This window comes from Vanellus vanellus (assembly GCF_965231255.1).
Source record: "Vanellus vanellus genome assembly, chromosome: 3".
Lineage (NCBI taxonomy): Eukaryota > Metazoa > Chordata > Aves > Charadriiformes > Charadriidae > Vanellus > Vanellus vanellus.
This window is the reverse complement of record NC_138907.1, coordinates 24,070,544-24,093,892: the sequence shown is the minus strand read 5'-3', so window position 1 is coordinate 24,093,892 and position 23,349 is coordinate 24,070,544. Positions and strand designations below refer to the sequence as shown.

The following is a 23,349-nucleotide window of genomic DNA, read 5'->3' as shown; positions in this document are numbered from 1 at the left end:
ACTGTAGAAGAAGCAACAACTTTTAAAGTGTCCAACTGGTTTCACTAAAACTCCAAATCTATTTTCATAGTTTGTACACTATCTGTATGTTTAACCTGATAGCATGTAAAAAAAGAACATCAAAATACGGCTTTTTGTCAAGACACCCTTTCATCAATAATATTTCAAAAGACACTGAATCAATGGATTCCCACACCTATTATAGCTGATTTTGGTGTCATTAAAAGTGCTAAAAGCCAGTCCTATTTGTGCACCTTGAGATATTCAGCAGCATTTCGCAGTGTTTGAACCCTTTATGAACTAGAGTTTTTCCTACTGCCAAACACTTAAAGAAAGAAACATCGAGTATACATAGTATCTCAATATAGATTGCAGAATGCAGTTTCAGAAAGCCATTATATTCGTGGAACCATTTATACTTGCATATATATATATATGTATGACTAACAGAACCAATGCCATTTCCTAGAGTCAAGCATAGAGTTATAGAATCACAGAATCATAGAATGGTTAGGGTTGGAAGGGACCTTAAAGATCATCTAGACAACACATCACTTGAAAGTTATTGCCAGTAATTCTTCAGAGGAAAAGTGTTTAAATTATTTAAGATGTTGTATTTTTCCACTTTGGGGAAACAAAAACCAAAACCCAAATCTGTGTCATGTACATTGAAATAATCTAATTCCTTTTGGTTAAAATTTCGGACCCAATTTCCTCTTCAGCTTTTTTATTTTATTTCATTTTTTAAAGAAAAGACTTAAAAAGGGGTCTACATTTTGGGCAGATGCAGCCCTGATCAGGTTTTGCTACCGATCAACAAATCTGTGCCCGCCAACTTCATGGGGTCATTATTGTGCCATAGTGGTTTATTCCAGATCATCCTGATTCTTAGTGGTGCATATGGAGATGTTTTTCTTCTGGAAAATGTTTACATTTTCAGTGAAATTGTAGCTTTTTATAAAATATGTGTTTCACACACGTACTGTGAGAGAGCAGTATCTCTCCCCCTAGCTGGTGACCTCTGCAGACACATGGCATGGCTAGAACACGCAGTCTCCACCTTAGGCAGGATAAAACAGCTGACCGTAGATGGCGTAGGAATGGGTGGAAAGATAAAGTAATGATACAATGAGCAACTCAGTGAAATGTGAAAAAAAGGTAGTCACAGACGATCACTTTTCTATTTTACTGTCATCAACAGAGTGAAGGCAAAAATTAATTCATCAGAATGTAGGCCGATCCGATGGCCATGATAGGACTAATGGGTGAAGAGCCACAATGACCATGGCACAGAGTTGCCTTGTATATCTCCAGCGTGGAATCTAATTTGTATGGAAGATCTTGACTGCAGCATTTTATATTTGAGAGAACTTGTCTAACAAGTATAGAGTGTAAATGCGTTCAATAATTGTGGAATAGTGCAATAAAGCCTGAGACAACATATGGAAATTGTGTTGATGTAGTGCTACAGGTCACCGAGTGTTTGCAAGAAAAAATGTACTGGGCTGATAAGAAAATTGCGATAGGACAATGACTGAAATACTAGAAAAATAATAACAGCATTAGGAGAATTTGTAACTTCGTGGGATGTTTACGTGAGTAAGAACCAGACTTGAAGGACCAAAGTTCTAAGATGCAGCTGGATTTTCCAGATCATACAGACGGACCTGCAATTTTGCATTCACTGCGGTGATTCTGCTTGCCTGCTATTCGAAGCGTGGATCCCTGCCATTTTAGTCTGGCATCCTGAAAAGCTGAAGGCACAACCAGCGGTTGTCTGGCATACATACGTTTCTACCATTTATCTCTATTCCTGTCCTCGTGCCCATTGCACATTTAGACTGATAGTATAACTGAAATGTTTATAGGGTTTGCACTAAGAGGGCAACATATAACAGAGTGCCAAAATACATTGTCATTAAGGCCAGATCATTTACAGAGTTGAAGAATATAGCCCATAACATTTTGAATAGCCCAACAATATTTTGAATAAGCAACCATCTCTGAGTATTCTTGTCTATTAAACAATAAGTTTTATATGGGCCTTATTTAACTGTTTTGACACAAGAAATTGGAACTTCCCAGTAGGATACATTAATGAAAAATGCATTAGAGCTAATTGGGGAGCGTTCAATCCTCTCAGCCCCAAGAGATTAATACTTTATGAGGAGGCTGATGCTCTACTTAGTTTTCTCATGGGTCCTCAGTAGTGTTCCAAAGGAGAAATGCAAGATTTTAAACATTTACTCTTTTTCTTACTTTTCCCCGCATCACAAAACTGATTTCTTTTCCTACTGTTTTTATTTAATACTTCTTAGCAATTAAAATTATGATAAAAGCAAAGGACAATATATTTTAACTGATCAAATCTGCTTTAAAAGTCTTAATATTCTGAGCAGACAGTTGTAGGAAATATAATTATCCTTAAATTTTTAAATTAATTTTGGCCAGGTGTATTTTAAGCGTATATGATGTGTTTTATAGGAGATTTAGTGCCTTTGTGCAATACGGTACAGGAATTCTCATGTTTAACAGTTCATAATTAATAGAGTAAACTCACATATGTCTATTTGAGAATTGTTTATATGCAACTGATAAAATCCCTACATTTATAGGAATGATTTGGGAACAGTCTGTCACATAATTTTCACTTGCCAGATATTCACAGATTGTTAATGATGTAGATTACTATCTTAGAATCTGAAATGTATGCTTTATGTTAGTAATTATTGTATTAGATCATACTAGTGATGTCAATAATGATGTATCCTGAAAGAATGAAATACCAAATTTAGTGAAGAATGAATCTTTCATTTCAATTAACAATTCAGAATTTTTTTATTCTAAATTCTTGTTTTTTACAAGTTTTATACTATTAAAACTAAATACAATCGAATAGTTAAAGGAATTCAATGTGAACATTTTGTTGGAAAAAAGCAATTACTGGTTTTTAGTATTCCATAAATTTTCTTGTATTTCCCCTTAACTAATCACGCAGGTTTACTTTTAAAAGGGCTGCAGTTGCCACTGTCTTAGTCCACGTTGTCAGTCGGCTAGCACAGAGTTTAAAGGGACAAGAGTTATGTTCCCTTACATAAGGATTTATTTTACTCTTTAAATGTGTGATTGGAAATCATAGGTAATATATTTTTGTTCCTATTGTGTGTCGGAATTTAAATTAAACTTTACATTTCAAAACAACTGTAATAGTTTGCCTTTAAAATGAGATGCAAATTTGTAAACTTTTAATTATTTTTTAAGGGAAAACTGACATGTTTCTTGTCTATTGCTGTGGACGATGGAAGATTGAAAGTGACAGAAAGAAAACATGGGTTTCAGATACAGGAAGCTCTTCCTTCCATAAAATTAATGTTACCCACATTTGAAGGGCTGAAACCCAATGTATATGTTCCATTATCCTGTTTAAACCCTTTTGTAACTGTAATGCAATGCCCAGAGCTGCATTTAAACTATAGATCTATCCTATGTCAGCAGTTGTCAGAAACTTTGTGTACAACTGTTTATCATACCAGGTTTCTTAATTGGTTTGATTTATAGAATAAATGCAAGAATAAGTTCTAAGTTAGTTGAAGCCAAAGATAACCCCATCTTCTGCTCAGATTGCAGGCATCTACAATTCACCATTCAGAAAATCCCCAGATCCAATGGAACTGCTGCTCCGGAATTCAAAGCCATTGAGCCACAGGCGGCAGCAAATGAAGAGTCCCTTTTCCTATGAGCTCTATGACTGGCCCACTTGTAAAAGGCCTCCAATTTTCTCCACAGCACAGCCTCTGCCACCTATTGGCAGACAGAAACCTCAGGTAATATTTTTCAGTGTCTCTGAGGCAGCTTTCGTTCATATCTTTTATCACAGATTGTCATTGAATATCTCGAGTTGGACCATCAAGTGGATTTGTTTTCTATATATAGATCCAGTGCTTGCATTCCGGATATAAAGTCTTTGAAACAGATTTGTCTCAAATAAAAAGAAACCTAGGTGATATGTACAAACAGGGAAATGCGATTCTTTAGCCTTTACTTTTGTTCTTTGGGAAACAAAATGTCATTGACGATATTTCAAATGGAAGATCTGATATAATTGAATATCAATACTATGATTCATTAGAGGTAGAGTCCTTAATTTCCAATTTTAAATGAAATGAAAGCTAATAGGGTAAATTAACCGGTTGTGATAATTTTTTGCAATTGTTTTCCGTATGAAGGCCAAGAGGCATCCTTTCAGTATAGAATAGCTCATAGTGGACACTTTCGTGTCCACTAGCTGTGTGTCAGCTTTAATTACAAAAATTTCTACATTTTGTTCTGCATCACAGCCAAGTTGCCCAGCTCCCATTCTTAACTGTCATGGTCTCAATTTTACTTCAGTTGACGTCAACATATGTTGTAGATAGCTTTTTTTTTTCTCTCCCATAACACAATGGAGATCTCAGAGATAACGCACCAGAGTGAACATCCACAAGATGGCAAAATGGCTTTTGCCACCTTATTATCAAAACCTACTGGGAGTATGCCCAATATACACAGCAGATAGACTTTTCAGACCTTTATGTTCCTCACTTGATGACAGTACAATAACATGTCTCTTTTGCCAGTAAATGCCAGTTACAGGTACTTTTGGGATAGAAGTATTCAGTCTTTCCTATCCAGTCCTTCTACTCTGAAGAATTTTTCAGTTTGCCCAATCTACTGAACCTTCTACTTGCCTCTCACATACGCTTTCCGTGCTGGTTTGACTTTGAATGACCACAATGTCTTCAGAACCTCTTACAATTTTTTTTTTGTAGTCTGTCATACATTTAAATTTTGTTTTCTGTATTTTGCTTAGAAAGACAATGCTTCTGAGTAAGTCCTTCTCAGTAACTTTCACTGAAGCTACCATTTAGCTACAGAAATTAAACAACAATAATGAACAATAAGCAATGTATAATATATCTTTATTGGTATTTTACTCCTCTGAATCAACGGGGTTATTTTCACTGTATTATTGCAGCCCTTGGCAGAGGGGATCTGAACACAGTCTTAGGTTTGAGCTACTGCTGGCTTCAAACTATGTGTATGCATGCCAGCTGCCACAATTTGTGAGCAGTTTATTGATTACATCCACCTTGTTCTTCAGCGGGGACAGCCATGGGTGTACTGGCTAACCCACACGGAAGAGTCTTTTCTCATCTTTATGTCATGACTGACTTGTCACTAGTGGGATGAGTCTGTATCGGTGGTGGGACACAAAGGCAAAGGCAATCGGGATAGAGCACGAGGAGAAGATGCAGGCCTGCCAGGATACCTCTGGAGGAATAGAGGTGAGCCGCACAGAGATCCACATTGCTTATAGCAGTAAGGATCAACTTCAGGGCAATTCTCCACCTTTGTCCTTCCCCCCTTATGCTCTCCCTGCCGTGACTGGTTGAGCTTCCTCATTGAATGAACTCATTGACTCACATTAGACTAGAGACAAACTGTGAGCCAACAAACAGTTTGGGTTATCAGGGAGTTTGGAGTTGAGATAAATATGACATTTTATCCTTACCTTCTGGGACCAAAGGGGCTATGATGATCCTTCGGTGGGATGTGACAGAATGCGTTGTCTCTAAGGGTAGAGGGAAAGATTTTGCCTAGTGGAGATGGTACAGGAGTCATGCTTTTTAAATAGAGACAGAACTCAGAGGTTTTCCAGTGTTAAGTTGCTCTTGCAAAACCGCTTTACTGTATACAAAGTATTTTACAAGCTTCTGTTTGGCTTTCTAATATTTTATAGACCTTTCTAAGTTCACATGCATGCACAGCAGTCGTGCGCAGATAGCCTTTTAGAACAAACCAGAAGAGTTCTGTTTATTTTCTGCACCTCAAAGAGGGAATTTACTATATAATACTTTAATCCTTTCAGCACCCTGGGATGTACACTGTGGGGTAAATTTTCAAAGCACAGCGCGTGGATTTAGCTGCGCGACTCTTATTGATGTTAATGGGAGTCACACGGCTAAATCCCTGCACAACACTTTGACAATTTAGGGTTGTATGTCTAAGAAAAGGACACTGGTTTGAGCTGATGAAACAGCTGGAAATGAAAACCCATCAGAACGCATCATCCTAAAAGTTGTCTGGTGTGACAATAAGGAATTTAATTACTAGATATACTTGTGCCCTAGTTCTCTGTGGTAACACTTTTTGGCACTGAGCTTCTTTTTCTAATATCTATATGGCCCACTGTGAGTCATTTGTTACTTCACTGTTCTTTCAGGTATCTAAAATTTGTATGGCCCGTAGGGTTGGATATTTTATATGAGTATGTCAATTATATACGTTTAAAAGAACAGAAATTAGCTATCTATCAGCTTTCTCTTAGGGAAATGGGTATTTAGCATTTTATAGAAAAGCTCTGTATATGTAAGATAGTGTATTTAAAAGAAAAGTTTTAATGATGCTTATACATCAGTTAGTTAGATCTATCATTTTTATTACTGAGTTAACTAGAATTACAGTTTGATGGAAACACAGGTAATGCTAAAATTAGTCATCTGTTCATTAAAAGGCATTAATAAAAGAAAGCACATATTGCCATTTTTAAGGGATTTTTTGCATGCTGTTATCTCTCCTGGAAGGCAGTGAAGAACATATGATTTCATGTTGATCATAATTTTTATCACAAGTTTCTGCTTTTATGGTAAAGTAGTAAGAATGCCGATCTGCTAACCTTTATTTGGCAGTGAAAAGATTTATGCTACTCAGTACAAATTCCAAACGTAGAACATAGAGTTGTGTGATTTGTTTTCAGGGTGAAACTTCCTTTCCTAGCCTGACCTCCCCAGGAACATTTCCCTTTTGAAGCAGGATGCCTGAAATGCTTGCAGGCACCGCCAATTTGAAAACAGTCGTAAGCACCATTCAACTTCAGATTCCACAAATCTTAATCTTGTAAAATGGAAATCACAGAGTCAGAGAATGGTAGGGGTTGGAAGGACCTCTAGGTATCATCTAGTTCAACCCCCCTGCTAGGTAAATTGATTTTTTTAGATGTCTTGTCATCTTAGATATATTCCTTAGGTGCCTATTGCTAGGTAAGTTTCTTCAAAAACATGATTCGGAGGAGTGAAAAAATCTGCAGGGAGTGTTTAGAATTATCTTAATATGCTAACATATATACTTCACTTTCGTTAGTGATGACACAGCCTTGTTTGAGTGACCTTTGCTTAGTTACACTCTTTCCCCCCTCCTTCCATTAGAAGTTGGGCTCTATTAATTTCATGTGAACTATGGATTGAGAAAGAGTTAAAAGGTCTTAGAAATTAGAGATGGAAAAAAATCCTTGCTTGGATATCTCATTTGGCCCTTACCCTGATGGAATATATGTCAATATTTTACAATGAAGAAGGAATACAATATTCTGAAAGACTCTTTTCTAAAAGCAAAAATATTTATCTTGATATTTTTTGACAATACTACATCTCTTTCCTCTTTGGTCCATATATCCACTTCCTGCAAACATTTGGCAATACAGAGTATTAATTTTTTTATTATAAATTTTAAACTTTTTTAATAACTTATCATCAGATTATATGTTACTAGAGCATTGCTTACTGGTTTTAATGACCTGTTCTAGTATTAATTATTCTCTCACAAGCAATAACACTTTTCATTATGTTTTTGAAGACTTATGGTGGTCATATTAGATGAACGGGTTTTTTTACACAGATTTAGGAAATAGAAACAAGAAAATATCTGCAAGAAGTGTAATTATGCTTACTTGCTTTCTGCGATCTTTCTCCAAATCGTGGTGCTGTGCCTTTAAAAATAAAGTTCCAGTAAAAATCCATTAACTACTCTCAAATATAGCAATCCTCCTGTCCAGCTGTGAAAAGTACTAGATGATACTTATTTGCCATTTGTGTTATTTACGGTCCATGACTTTTATGGTAACTGGTTCCTATTATTGGTTTCTATTAATGTAAAACATAAGTGAACATAAATGAGGCGTGAATCATTTCTTTTTATTAGCCCCACAGTCTTCACTCAGTGCTTGCAGTAACTCCAGCTGTGACTTGTTAGTGATAACCTATTTAAAGAAGGATATCTTTAAGAATGAAGGCTGTGATTAGGATTCTTTGTTTCAGAAGGTTTCACTAGTTCATTGCAGGATCAACAACGATTAAAATAAAAATTAATTAGCAACACTTCTAACTCTGAAGTTGCCGCTAAACTGTCCTGAGCGTAATATGGCGCTAATTATACTCCAGTTAAGTTCTTACTGGTTAGTACTAAAAGCAAGACATAGGACATGTCACTGACAGTGCAGGAAAGGACTTCCTGCTGCTATTTATCTGTGTTGTTAAATGGTAGTTGCTGATATCATCAGTTGTTAAACAATATATTCTGGAAAAAAGATATATATTTGTATAGAGAGAGAGAGACTTGTGAAAGAATTATGAGCTTTCATTTTTCTTTTAAGAATAATGAAATTAATGCAGAATTAGACTCTTCAAAAATGGACTATACACCTATGCTATTGAAGTCATTAGTTTGAATTGTATTCAAAGAATTATATCTTAAGTCGTGTATTAAGCTCCCTTCCGGGGAGCTTTATAGTTAAATTGAAAAAAGCACATTCTTTAAGGTAAAACATTATTTACCCAATGAAAAGGAAAAGACTTAAGCTTTCTGCTTAAGCAGAATCTAGATACAGTTAGTACTCTTGTATTGGATTTTATTTCACCAATTTTTTTTTCCTAAGGAAAAACTAAGTTTTCCTACTAACAATGAATTGTTTTGAAACAATAGACAGTAGACAGTAAATTATCCATGGCCCAGCAATGTGCCCTTGTCGCCAAAAAGGCCAATGGAATCCTGGGCTGCATAGGGAAGAGTGTGGCCAGTAGGTCGAGGGAGGTCATTCTCCCCCTCTACTCTGCACTGGTGAGGCCACAACTGGAATACTGTGTCCAGTTTTGGGCTCCCCAGTTCAAGAGGGACAGGGAACTGCTGGAGCGAGTCCAGCGAAGGGCAACTAAGATGATTAAGGGCTTGGAGCACCTCCCTTATGAGGAAAGGCTGAGAGAGCTGGGACTCTTTAGCCTGGAGAAGAGAAGGCTGAGGGGAGACCTTATTATGGCATACAAGTATCTAAAGGGTGGGTTGAAGAAGGATGGAGCCAGGCTCTTTTCATTGGTTCCAAGTGACAGGACGAGGGGCAATGGGCACAAGTTAGAACACAGGAAGTTCCGTTCAAATACACGGAAACAGTTCTTTACGGTTCGGGTGACAGAGCACTGGAACAGGCTGCCCAGGGAGGTTGTGGAGTCCCCTTCCCTGGAGATTTTCAAGACCCGCCTGGATGCAGTCCTGAGTAATGTGCTCTAGGCAATCCTGCTTTAGCAGGAGAGTTGGACTAGATGATCTCTAGAGGTCCCTTCCAACTCTGATAATTCTGTGATTCTGTGATTCTGTAATAGATATTTATTAGTAGTTAAATAAATCTGGAGTGGTCATTTTGCATTTTCTCTTTGGAGCTTTAGAGCACGTTATCAACCTTTGTGTAACTCTCTGTTAAAATGAACTGCTTTAATTATTTTGGAAGAAAAATCTTGCTACGCTTCCTAGACTTGCTGTGTCCTCTTTCATCAGTGCTGCGTCATGAATAAAAGAAGGAAGGAAAAGAACTGTAACCCCATAATAAAACACTTACATTATGCTATACCTTTCAGGGGCCTTTCCGTGATACTGCTGAAGTATTGCAGCAGCGGTACAAGCCTTTGGAACCAACCTTGCGAGGGGCAGCATCAATCAGTTCACCACTAGAGAAGGCCAGAGAGGAAATGAGAAAGGAGGAATGGAGAAACCGTATACATGACAATGAGTAAGTTCTTTGTTTTTTCTTGTATTGTTATGAGAATGTTTTCTTTATTCCGTTGCTTTCAGAAACCTTTCATGCCTGACAAAATGAAATGTCAAACCTGACAGCTTACTAGCAAACATTCTATGTACGTACTTCTAAATTCTGTGTCCTTAGATTATAAACTGTTGAGGGCAGAGACCCTATCTTGTAATCGTGTGACATGTGCCATCCATATCTAAGAATCTATAGAAGAACTTGTAATAATAATATATGATGCAACAGATGGGTTTAATGGGAAATAAGAAAACAAATGTGAGTTCTGTTTTGCCACACGCACCTTGCCACGGAAAAAATACTGTTTCAGTCTTCTTATTCAGGGAGCTTACAGACTATGGGAGGAAAAAATGGTGTTGCATGCCAGTGAGACTTGCTTTCTCTCCCAGTAGACTACCAAAGCTCACTTGGAAGGGAACGGAGCGTATGTTGCACATGTTAGAACATGATGCAAAAACTGTAATCATCTTTGAAGCAGTTTGGGTTCCTAAGCCATAACATCTGTAAGACTGTCAGACAGACCAGTTCTTTTCCATTCAATCCCAAATACACACATAACCCATCCCAAAAGATTTAAGGCTATTGCCAAAATATTTCCAATTCTTTTCTTATCAATATGGAACTCTCTTGTCCAATCATAATAAAAGCCTGTTAAGTCACCTGCTCTGGATTTATAGTTAACAACAACAAAAAAAAAGGACGTTTTGTCAACTTTTTCCTTGAATTCACTGCTCTGGGCAATCCTTTGACACTTCAGTACCAGAATTCAGGACAGAAAGGAATCATTTTTCCTCATGAGCAGCCTGTCATCCACTGATTCACTGGGACATGATGCTTTGCTATCTTTGATCTGTTTTAAGCTTTTCTATCAGTTCCATGGTGCCATGTGTCAACTTCAGCACTGGGACTTAAGAATGCCAGAATCAATTGCACTTGCATGGTTTGGCTTTTATGCGTTTCTTGTTGGACCATTTTCTTCACACTTTCCCTGATTTAATATTAACAGAGACTTTAAATGGAAATTCCACTCAAAAACAGTTTTGAGAGAAAAAAAATTTCTTGGTTTGGCTACTTTGCCACTTTTAGGGCATGTTTTTCTTTTTATATTTGGTGCCAAAAATGTGATATAGTACTCTTTATTCTTCTTATATCAGAAATGTAACTGAGTTAAGTCACAATTAAAAATGTACTTCAGTTTTCTATTCGTCTCAGTGTTCTTCCATTTATTGGGGTGAGGGGGAAGCAGCTTAACTTTCACATCTCGGCTTAAATCTGGGCCATTTTTTTCTTATTTTTAATTCTAGCTTCTGCTGGTGCAATTTAAAGAAAGAAAGAAAAAAAAAACCAACCACCTAAATGAAACACTGGGTAATAACTAATGTTCTTGCTCTCACTGAAAGTGTCCTTTTCAAAGTATAAGTTTTGACTGATGCATTCCATGTGAGGATGGATGATATCTTTCATTTACAGCCATGACTATATTGCCCAGTCTTTCTTTGATGAAGTTTATCCCAGTCATCACTGTGTTCACAGTTTCAGAAGGTCAGATCTTGTAATAAATATTTCACTGACTCTTCAGTGAGTGAATTGTGAAGTTTTGCTCTTGTACAGTTTAAATTTGGACTTTCCAACTTTGACGGATATTAATTGATAAGGGGTCTATATTTACCTTATGAGTAAGGAAGCATTTGGTGCATCCTTAATAGAATCATAGAATTAGTGAGGTTGGAAGGGACCTTTAAGATCATCAAGTCCAACCGTTAACCTACCCTGATAAAAACACCACCACTTCTAAACTATGTCCCTAAGCACCTCATCTACCCTTTTCTTAAACACCTCCAGGGATGGCGAAACCACCACCTCCCTGGGCAGCCTATTCCAATGTTTAATAACCCTTTCAGTGAAAAAATGCTTCCTAATATCCAATCTAAACCTGCCCTGACATAACTTGAACCCGTTTCCTCTTGTCCTAATGCACAGAAGCGATGCCCTGACACCAATGATTCTCAGCTTCATACACGCTAAATGCATAGTGTATTATATATTTTCAGGCTGTGATCATTCCAATCGCGCTTCATATTCAACCAGCCATGCACGGGTCACGTGCGTAACCTTGAAAAGGTGACGACACAGTCGCAGGTCATCAACAGGACTAACGCTCATGAGTAATGCTGCAGCTGCTGTGTGGGATGGTGGTCTCCAGGGAGGAGTCAGCAAAGGGTTACTCAGATTCTACAGTAGTTTTTTCTCAGCAATGTCTATTATGAATTGACAAATTTCTGTCTCTTTCTATGTAATTGTGTACTTTGGGACTGTATTTCTTCCTGGTAGTGCTTCCTGTGCTGATTATTCTTCTATTTTAGAAAATAAGGAGAGAATGTGCAGTAGAAGCATGTGGCATTTGTTGAGAAACCTTGTGTTTGCATAAAATAACAAACTGAATCCTTGATCTGTATATTTCCAGAGTGAATGTTGTGTGATACCTCTTAAGATAGAAAAATAGTCAGTGTATACCTGCAATTTCCAACCACATTCAGAATTCCCAATCACCACTGATTATCGGCCATCTTTAAAGCAGTAATATATTTTCTCTAAGTATTTCAAGTTCTGAGAAAGTTTTTGCTTCTGATAAAATGCAGAAGTAATTGAAAAACTGTGGGAGAGTTTGAGGCAGGTGGAAGCAGAACAAATGAAAGCAAGAGAGAACGTTGTGCATAAAGCAACCACTGGAATTTCCTATTTTGTAACGAAAGACCAACTGGGTAATCTAGCCTAATAAGAATGATTCCTTTTTCTCATATAATTGAAGCTGTTACTGCTTTATTGTGCTATTTTTCATACAAAGGAAGTGATTTCCCCCTCTGCTTGGATAGGAATGACAATTGGACTCCTTTGGGATGGCCACTTAATAAACTAGTGTCTAGTTTGAAGCACCAAGTGCTGGATCTAACGGATTTAGATCACTAAGCGTGAAAAGTTCTTTACTCAGTTGCACGCAGCTGCATGCCGGCCTAATTTTCCAGAGGACAAAACTGTAAATTATTTTCCTTAACTTTGCGGAAATCTGTGTCACGTAATATGCCTCATGTTTCAAAGTATACTATTAAACATCTTTATAAAGTCAACATATATCAGGATGAGTTGTGGTGTGGTGATAGACAAGGGGTAAACCAGCCATAGTGTAAGGCTGAAGTTTCCCCATTTATTGTAGTCTTTTGGTGTGGCATCAGGCAAAGCATCTCGGCTTTTGGCGATGTCCGTGCTCGGTGCTGTACTGGAGATAGCCAAGCTCGTCCTGAACACGCTGGTTCGCTTGTGTGCAGCAATGTTTGCACACCCTGCCTCTCACACGCTGTGCGAGCATCGCAGCATCAAGCTCCGCAGGGGCTTATACTCGGCAAGATCATGCTTCCCTTTAGAACCAGCTGAGGTGCTTCTGCTACACAGCGCTGTGCGCCAGAGGTACGCTTTCGGAGAAGGTTATGACCTCAATAAGCTCTATACTGGGAGAGCATCAGTGCAGTGCTATGAGCTGCGTGGTATTAATGGTAGTAAAGTGCAAAAAAGCAAGTCGCTTTAAGATTTTAAAATCTCAGTTTCTACATTTGTAAGATCATTCACTGTATTTCTGACTTAGCTGCAGTAAAAATGGCTACTGCATTTTGTCATACAAATATAACACATCTGAAAACTTTTTTCAAATTATACTTAGTTTTTCATATGCTGTGCAACTTCAGCAATTTGCATATTTTCTGGACTGTTATTGTATTATGATAAACAGGGATTATCATATATTTTCAGATAATGTTTTCTTAACAATTCAACTTCTATTTGTAACTCTTCCATTTATTTTAATTACTAGCACAGTGTGCAACATTTATTAATCAGCAGAGTCTTTTTAAGTTAAAATACTAAATTAGCTAACCCCATTAACACAGAATACTCCAAACAAGCAGTAATAGGAGAGGTAGTTACTGTGCAAATCGTATTATACATGCGGGTGCTCTAGGGCACAGTTAAGCATGATTACCCTCTTTTGATCCAGTATTCCTCTGCTTCTTCCAGCTAATTTCCACTGGAAATTTACAAAGTAGCGCCTTCGTTTTTCCATCTTAATTTTTCTAATGAAGTTCTGGTACTTTGTAACACTGGGGATGCAGATAATAAGTCTGTATAATTAAGAAGTTCCGGAATTTGCTGCAGACGAGATCTCTTTTACTTCCTACGTGAAGTAGACTATGCTTTTCCTTGCCAGTTTTCATTATCACAGACAGGGGTTAAACAAAAACAGCCAGAGGTTTCCTAGATTTACTGATGTTAGGATAAAAGTGACTGATAGTTTATTGAAAAAGTATGTACTTAGTATATTACTGTAGAAAATTTTTGTAATAAGGCACCCAAAATAACTTTCTTATGGCAAAAATACTACGCTAAAGGGAACCCGACTAGATATATTAAGTGAAATATTCTGTCTTTAATTTTGTGAATAACACTTTGATTTTAATATGCACTCATTATGAACTAAATAACGGCTGCCCTGCTGCAGTTGTTCTGATACGGAAAATGATTGTGCTTCCTCCTTTGTTCCCAAGTGAAAAGATAGACACTGTTGGGTTTGATGAAGAAATTACTTCAGGTATAATCCAAATTTGAAAGCTTAAAATTAATTTAATATTTTATTTAAAGAAAATAAAAGACAAAAGATTTGCAGCTTCCTGATAGAGAACCATAGTTTGTTTGGAGCTAACTGTTCATGGTCTTCAAAGTGGGATAAAATTGTTTTATTTGACTTAGATAAAAAACAACAAGGAATTGAATTGCTATTGAATAGAACCACTTTAGATAAAAAATTAGCAACACTATCGCACATGTAAAGTTAACATTTTGGTAGTGTTCTTACTAATAAATTACAAAAATGTGCAGTACATACAAATACTATGAAAGTTTGAAAAATCATGTAAGCAGAACATTCCTTTGGTTTAAATATTTCTTATTGTGCAGTCCGTACGGCAATCTGGCAGTACAGCTACTGCCAGTTCTTTCTCAGGTGCCTGGGTAAAGTTTGAAGCGTTTCTGGTGTCAGGATTACGTGCTTGAACCGCTAGACTCCTGGGATTTTGCCTCTTAGGCAGGTCCAGAGAACGTGCTGAAGGACCACTCTGGTTTTTTGCTGCCACTTAAATTCAGGAAAAAGTGAATGCCTCTGAACTGTGTCCTGTCGGCAAGTACCATATAGCATTGGGATGCTGCCGCCCAGCAGTAAATGATGGACCTGACAAATCCTCCTTCCTATTTATGCTACCCTCTGTCTTCTCACATTGCCATAGCCACCAGAGCCCAATACCTACTGCTGCTTCTATCGTCTTGGTTGATCCAAATGGAAAGTCGTCAGTGCCTAAAAGGCCTCTTCCATCTCCTGTTGCAATAGCGAGAGATATTACAATCAAAGAGACAGAACGGAGGGCAGAGATGGTAGGTGAGGAATTAGGGAAAGAAGGTCACGAAGGGCTAGAAAAGTTGGGAAAAGAAGGATTAGAAAGAAGGAATTAGTAGTAGCAGGGAGGTACAGGGTAGGATGAGTGAAGGGAGAGTGCTATTTTTATTTTTGTTAACAACAAATATTAGGGTATCTTTTGACACTTAAATACATGCCACCAGCGGCTGTCTGGTCCAGGACAGGCTACTAAGTTGAGGCTTCTAGGTCTTTTTACACTAATTAGGTTCGACACAGTGTGGTCCTGGCAGCAGCGCAGCTGGCCTTCATTACCTGTGACACTGCCAGCTTTGGTCCTGGTCCTCCCCTGGCTTCTGTATGTGTAATACTGCTATTTGTAGAACCTGAGATAGTTTCCCATTTTTTGGTTCCAAATCTTTCCCCCATCTTGAATGTATTCTTTGGCATATCTCTCATTCAAGCCTTTGTGGTGGGTGGAATGAAATAATTTTTCATTTTTAAACTTTATTTCTTTAGGGAAAGTTCACCTCCAATAAAATAATCCGCTTTTGGAAAGGCTCAGCTTATACTGATTATGTTTTATGGCAAGATATAACATTGATATGGAATTTAATTCTTCTTTGATCCTGCTACTTCTGTCTCCATCATATTTACTGAAAACCTTTAAGATTTTCTGAATTTACACTTAAATCACAAGGAAAAGCTGAAACCCAGATGTAAGAATCCTGTGAGTGAGCTTTTTGTGGGGGAAAAAAATTGAAGTCTAAACTTGTGCAGTTGATAATGGCATCATACCACTGTCTGGATTTAATTTTCTTCTCCTTCCATCACTCTCTTCTGTCACATTCAGAGCACATACTGTCATTAATTTGAGGAAAAGCTGTGTCAGGTGTATATATAGAGCTCCAGAACACAATACCATTACTGAAGTGTTTTGCAGTGCTATTGCTTTTTACTATTATTATTGGTTGTGGGGGTTTAATGACTTTTGTATGACTCCCATTAATTTGGTTACCCTACTTAACACAAAAAAATGTTTTAATGTTCTTTTTAATTACTTATTTACGTAGAGTAATGAAAATTCTTACTTGCTTTAAACAGGCATTAAATTTGCAAGCATATGATCCTTTCTTGTAATTAGATCGTTATCACTATAAGGATCTGCCCACTTGGCTCTGACATCAGAACTATAGACAGAAGAAAAAAAGAAACTTTATGCTTTAGACAACTTTATGCTATTAAACCTATTACATTGTGCTCAAACCAGGACAAATATTTTTAAAGTTCTTTCATTTAAATGTTAATATTTGTTATTGTTCAATCTTCTTCCTCAAAAATTCCTAGTTATATATATATTTATTTTTTTTCCTCAGCCATAGGCGTACATTTCAGGCTGTATGGCACATACTCCAGTTAATGGTCTTAGAGGAGACATGCAGTGGAATGCAGAAGATCATATATGCTAAACTACATGTAGAATATAGTGTTAGTTGTACCTTAGTGTTAAAACATATGTGTGGTGGTTTTTTGTTTGGAATCGTGGTATAACATAGGTTACTCTGATTATTGGTTAGCCAAAAAGACAGTGTAACTGATCTACAGTAAAATCAAAACCTCTATGTAGGAAATCTTATAGGGAAAACTATAATAATTTACTTTATCTTCTACTTTCCTCAAGAACTATTTTTTGCCACTTTGTGTATAAATTTTACAGACATAGTATTCATATTGAATTATGAATGCTGTGCCTCGACTAAATTCTATGCATATATGGGCAAATCCCTAAACTGCTAGCCTTGTCTTCTCAGTTATCCAGTCCCCTGAGAAAGCCAATTTTCTTTTGTGTCTGAACAAAAGAAAAATGTACTATTAAAATGCAATTCAGAAGTGATAAAAACTGCAAGTGGAGCAGCCGGCTCACAGCACCTTCGATGTATTCTCTGGGACACTGGGGCCACATTAATTTTTTTGTGTGTGTGATGTCCATCCCATGTGCAAATTAGCATTACAAGTACCATAATCTGTCTTATGTGAGAGTGTCCTTTCCCATGGGTATACACATGCTACTATAGCTTTGTATAATTTAAAAGTCTGCTAACTCAGTGTTTTTCTTTTGCTAACTTTACATGACGTTTCTTTGTGGTACTTTATAGAATAAATTGATATAGCTGGCAAAATTCTAAAATAGTTTCTTTTTATTAAGTGGGAAGAAAGCACGTAATTTAAAAACCCGGACATTTAAACAGTTGCTAATGGATCAGTTAGTCCAAATAAATAATTTTCTAAGTCTGTATCAACTGAGAGACAAAGAAAGGTATTTTAATCCCCAACTTTATCAAAAGTTTGTTTGACTGTCTAAGTCTTATAGGGACTCCGGAATCTAAAAAGCTTTTAACTCAGAAAAGGTTTTAATTAACTACACCTGTAGTCATGGCAGTTAAAGTGATGTTTTATACTTCTGAAGCATATATTTCTAATTTTACTGTATAATATTTTTTCCTGCACTTGTAGAATTAAGACTGCATTTTTTTTTAAGAATACCAGCAATGATAGGCTTAATTAACAAGATTTTACTTTATATTAAAATGTACCTGTTTGCTGTCATAACCCTCTTACAAACTGAAATAGATGGACCTAAGACACCTTTGTAGGGTCTTTTTCAGATCCTTTATATAAAAGATATCTTTAACCTACCTCCGTACAGTTTGCTGCGGAACTTGCCCAGATAACCTGTAGTTGTCCATGAGAGTTAAGGACATCCATCTAAAAATCTCATCCATACCCAAAGCAGGTAGCTGGAGCTTCACTGTTCAGTGGCACTGTGTAAGCAGGGAGGCCCCCATCAGTATGACCAAAGGGGAAAGAATCCGGCTCCAAAAGATAGCTAATTAGGACATAATTATAACTTGAGCATAAAGTACACAATTAGTGAATTCAGAAGAAATAATTTCTTTGCTTTGTGTTCTGCCAATACGTGGAAGTCACCAGTACTATTTATATACGTTTCTGTTCTGCTAAATGAGAATATGGTTTATTTAGCTTTGGTTAACAGATATGAAAGGATGCATACCTAGTTTAAGGGACAGAGAGGATTCTGCTGCGAGTTTGCCCTGATTTATGCTTACACTGCTGCCTTGCTTGAAATGTTGCTGTCCTGATGTAACAATCAGGTTGAGGTTATGTGTTGGGGGCCCGCGTGACTTGCAAAATAGATGCAAGTTCTCCAGAAATCAGCTCGTTACTTGTGCACGGCGCCTGCCTGCCACTCACAGCTGGCACCCACTGCACCGCCTGCTAGGACTCGAGGTATTAACGTGTGGATTCCAGCAAATTGGACCCTGCTCATTCTCTCCTCACAGCACACCAGTTGTTAGTGCAGATACAGACAATGTAATAATCTAGTAATGCAGGTTATATCTTTCTACAGAAAGTCTTCATTTTATCCTGTTGAAACTCTGTATCTCTTTGCCCAAAATGTAATTTAAAAGCAGCTACAGGAGAAATTGCAGTAATTGTTTTGAGATACTGAGGAGGAACATTAAGAAGGTAGTGGAAAACAGCAGGAACATGGGCCCGTGTTACCTCCTGTAGCATTGCCATTTATCAACCCTGTGGCATTTAGAGTAAAGCATAACTGATTTTTAAATATCTTTGAATTTCAGGTTTCTGCCATTTTCTTCATATCATAAAAATGAGAAGTATGACCCATCAATTCATAGGTCAGGCAAATATGGCCAAGAAATTTATGGAACTAAACAATTCCGAGAAGTACAGCCTCAGAAGTGGGTAGCAAACAAGGTAAGTCACTTGCACATTAAGATAAACCTTCAGAAAATTATGGCAAAACCTGATTAAAACCAAAAAAATATACTTTAGTGCTTACATTCTTTGTAAAACTCTAAAAATTAGTGAAGAGCCATTTTTAATTTAAGGTAGTCTCATTAAACTACCTGCTTTGTTAGGAGCATCTCTTGTATTTCTGGCTTTGGAGTGCTGCAAGAGGTAATTTTCCTCAGAATATGTTCTAACATGAGTTTGTGTCGTGTTTGCATTACCTCTATTTGTATTAGGTACCATAATCACGTTAAAATTTCCCAGTACAAGAAGGATAATGGATTTGGTAAAGAGTGCTGGAACCCTTCAGTCTGGAGAAGGGAAGGCTCAGGGGATATTTTATCAATGTTTATAAACACCTGATAGGAGGGAATGAAGAACAGAGAGCCAGCCTCCTCTCAGACTCGGTAGTTTCCCGTAACAAGACAAGAGGCAATGGACACAAACTGAAATGCACGGAATTCCATCTGAACATGAGAACTACTTTTTTTACTGTGAGGGTGACAGAGCACTGCCGCAGGTTGCCCAAGAGTTTGTGGAGTCTCCATCCTTGGAGGTATTCAGAACCCAGCTGGACATGGTCCTGGGTGGCTTGGTCTAGCTGAGCAGAGGAGTTGGACTAGATGATCTCAAAAGGCCTCTTTCAACCTCAGCAATTTTGTAAGATACAATTACTTATTTTCCCATAAGTAACTTAACCGTTGTAAATATATAACAAGTTCCAAGGAATCTTAGTTTGAGAAGTAATATTTTTTAAAAGAATTGCTTCTCACAGCTTTAAGTTTTAAAAATGAGGTTGAAGTTTGGTATTTTAACACACAATAATTAAATCTCATTGCAAATAAAGGCACAAAGATCAGCCTTAAAACAAAAAGATCTGAATTTCTTTTAAAAGCGATGAATGGAGGATATGACTGGCTGAAGTCACACAGCGTAAGTATGACATATAAAAAAAGATCTAAAAGTCTTATTGGTGGTACTTGTCCTGTAAAAACTCTTCCTTTTCCGGTCCTTAGCATTTCTTGATCAGGCTCAGATGATGATATCAAACAATGTAAAGATACTTACATTGTATATTGTATCACATATATAATGTTATATAAATTATGGGCTTAACTGAAACAACTAAACTCACTTTACTTGGGGTCTTGGATACATTTCAACCTAAATCTCTGGAGGTGAATAGCTGTATACATTAACCCAACATGACATACAGCCTTCCAACCCCAATTCTAAATCAATATGAAGCTTCAATTAGGAGCCGCTTACCCAAACAGAGAGATAAGAGGAGAAAAGAGCTATTTATGACCTACCTGCTGCTTTAATGGGTCATTACTATCAGGGAAAAAAAAAAAAACAAAACCTCCACCTCCTCACTACATTTTAATGGAAAAGGTCCTATAGGCACGTGTGAGGTCATACTTTCATAACTGTTAAATTTGAAAGAACTCTCTGTCCCTTTCTTACTTCTAAACTGTATTAAAACTTCGTATATATCAGCGCTATGAACAAAATTATCCTGTTCTAATGAATCACGAGGCTAATGGGTGTGTATCAAAATATTACCAAAAAAAAAAAAAAAATCAGATTTTTGCTTAACAGTTTGTCTGCTAAACAGAAGCCTCCTTTGAATTTCCCATGAGATGATATTTTTTGCGGATGCAACTTCCTTTACACCCTGACTAGCTGCCATGAGGTATATTCAGCTTCTGACAATAAAGTTTCTCTTATCACTGCTGTTAAGACAAACTAGTGCATAAGTTCTTCCAAGGACTCAGTTCAGTGGTCAGTGGATCAGTGACCCTTCTGAGCAGCTGAGGTATTATTTGATATTGGCTGGCTTTTTTTAAACTACATATAAAAAATGTTTCCCCGTGTTCATTCATGAGCATGTCCTAGTTGTATTTTCCCGAGGTTTTCATGTGTTTATTAGTATGCATTTTAATTCAAGTCACAAAAAGATCAATATGTAAATTATCTAATTACTTTAGAAGTAAAATGAGCAACAATGAAAAACGTTGCCTTGTTATATTTCTTCTGGAAAATGAAAAAGTATTAGCATAGACTTCCTCTAAACATAATGATTACCATAGATATGTGAGGAAAAGTTAATCGTTCTTCTTTTCATCTAGTTATAATCTGAATTTTTTTTGTCTCATTCTGTTTACATTTCAAAGAAGTTTGAGTTAAGGGAAAAACCGTTGTATTCTAATTTTCATTAAAAATAAACAAGAAATGGGAATACTATATCTCTAGTGAACCTGAATCTAGTTAGTTTACCCAGTTGTAAACCACTATAAAAATGCTTGCATATTTTAAGTTTAATATTGTATGTTGAAATACCTTGGAATGCCTTTGATAGAATTAGTGAGAAATATCAATATAAAAAAAAATTACCAGTCGCTATGAAATTAATCTACAATGACAGGTTCCAATGTAGCTGGACAGTCAAAGGATCAAATACACTAACTGTAATCTTTCAGTTGTCAAAACACTCACGTATGTTTGTATTTACTGAGGCAGAAATGATAGCTTATAGCCTTTAATCGGCATTGGAATTAGTTTGTATAGGCATTTTAGAAAACGGACTTTAATGACAGCATTTAATGTTTTCTTATTTGCAAAATTCAGGAAGTGACACTTCAAAATGTTCCTTCCTGATAGATTCTTTCCTCTGATGCCTTATTATAGGTGAATTACAGTACGACTGCATCACTGTTTCATTATTTGCACAGGCATTTTGGCCCTAAACAGAATTTTATTATCTACAAAGCATAAAAATACCCAGTACTGCAAAGAATTAATTTAGAGAACCTAAGCATATTGCACAGAACATAAAGTTGACCTTTACCGTCTACAGCTTTTGGAATGGAGTGGGATGTGGAACACATCATAGATTTAATGTGGCACAACGCTGTCTGCAGAAACTTGGGTGGGACTGTGACTGCCTGCCCATTGCACCCGATGATTGAATCTGCTGTCACCAGCATCCTGATAATAATGAACATTCAGCTTAACGACCGTGATTATGATTATCATAATTGATGTGCAAGTGCAGTGTGTGGGGATCATTACAGCTGAACTGTACAGCAGAGAAACATGCCTTAGTTATGGATAATTTTACTTTTATGCATTGATTGGGATAAAATATGCCTTTCAAGTTCAACAGGCCAGCTTAATATAATTTTAGGAAGATTTCTACATGTATGAATTGATGATTATGAGCTTCTTGCAAAACAGTCATTCTAGCTGTTTGTTTTGAATTGTTTCATTCCATTAATAATGTGAAATAATTAAATAATTAGACATTGTCGAGTGGAAATCACTTATAGAGTACTGCCAGCATTAATCAAATATCAAGTTCAAATATTTCTGACTGTCGTGGCCTTGCCTTGGCTAGGAAAAATTACCTTTGTAATTCGCCACCAACACCATTCGATTTCTGGAACAGTAGAAATTGGGCTGTAGTCAACACTACTGGCATTTTCACACTATTGTGCAGCCATTAGAGCAGGCAATAGTTGTTCCTTGTATAAATTATATCACTTCCATCTTTGTCACCAGAGGCGGAGAATTACAGGATCAAATTCAGCCAGCGTGGATAAAGGTACAATCAACAGCTTCAGTCGATTTTGTTGGGCTGTGATTGCCTTCAACTGATGTTATATGAAGTTGCGGAAGTATTTAATTGAATCATGACTATATAACAGACAGACACACTGGTGTTTATGTACTTTACGCCAGAGTTTATAGAAAGAATGTTATGACACAAGTACAATGCAAAGTACAGACTCTCATTGATTTATACTGATGTAAATTTGGTTCTTTGTCCAAGAACTGGCAGAAACTTCCTATCTGGGATAACAGACAATGGAAAAAAAAATCTTGATCTATTACTTGCTTTTAACCGTAAAGAAGATTGTAAGTGTCAAATCTCTGAATGTCTCAACTGCATAATTCCTCTCACATGACTTCACTAAGTTTGGACTTAACCCCCTGTGTGTCCAAGGAATTAATCCTTTTTGTATATAGTCTGCTGCCTCTGAAAGTTCAGTAGCCTCTGTGGGTTTCATGGTTGCTCACATTATGGTCCAAGTGGAATCACATTGTCAGGTAGGGCCCTAAGTTCCAGATATGTGGGAAGAGGTCCACAAGG

The 23,349-nt window shown here is 37.0% G+C and overlaps 1 protein-coding gene across 1 annotated transcript in view; it reads left to right on the top strand.

Moving 5' to 3' along the window:
- Positions 1-23,349, top strand: part of SPATA17 (spermatogenesis associated 17) — a gene marked incomplete at both ends in the record, with an annotated part of 93,912 nt that overhangs the window by 55,013 nt on the left and 15,550 nt on the right. The window contains 3 exon segments of the mRNA XM_082481644.1: positions 3,621-3,824; positions 9,720-9,871; positions 19,022-19,157. Of these exon segments, the coding sequence (XP_082337770.1) occupies positions 3,621-3,824; positions 9,720-9,871; positions 19,022-19,157 (492 nt within the window).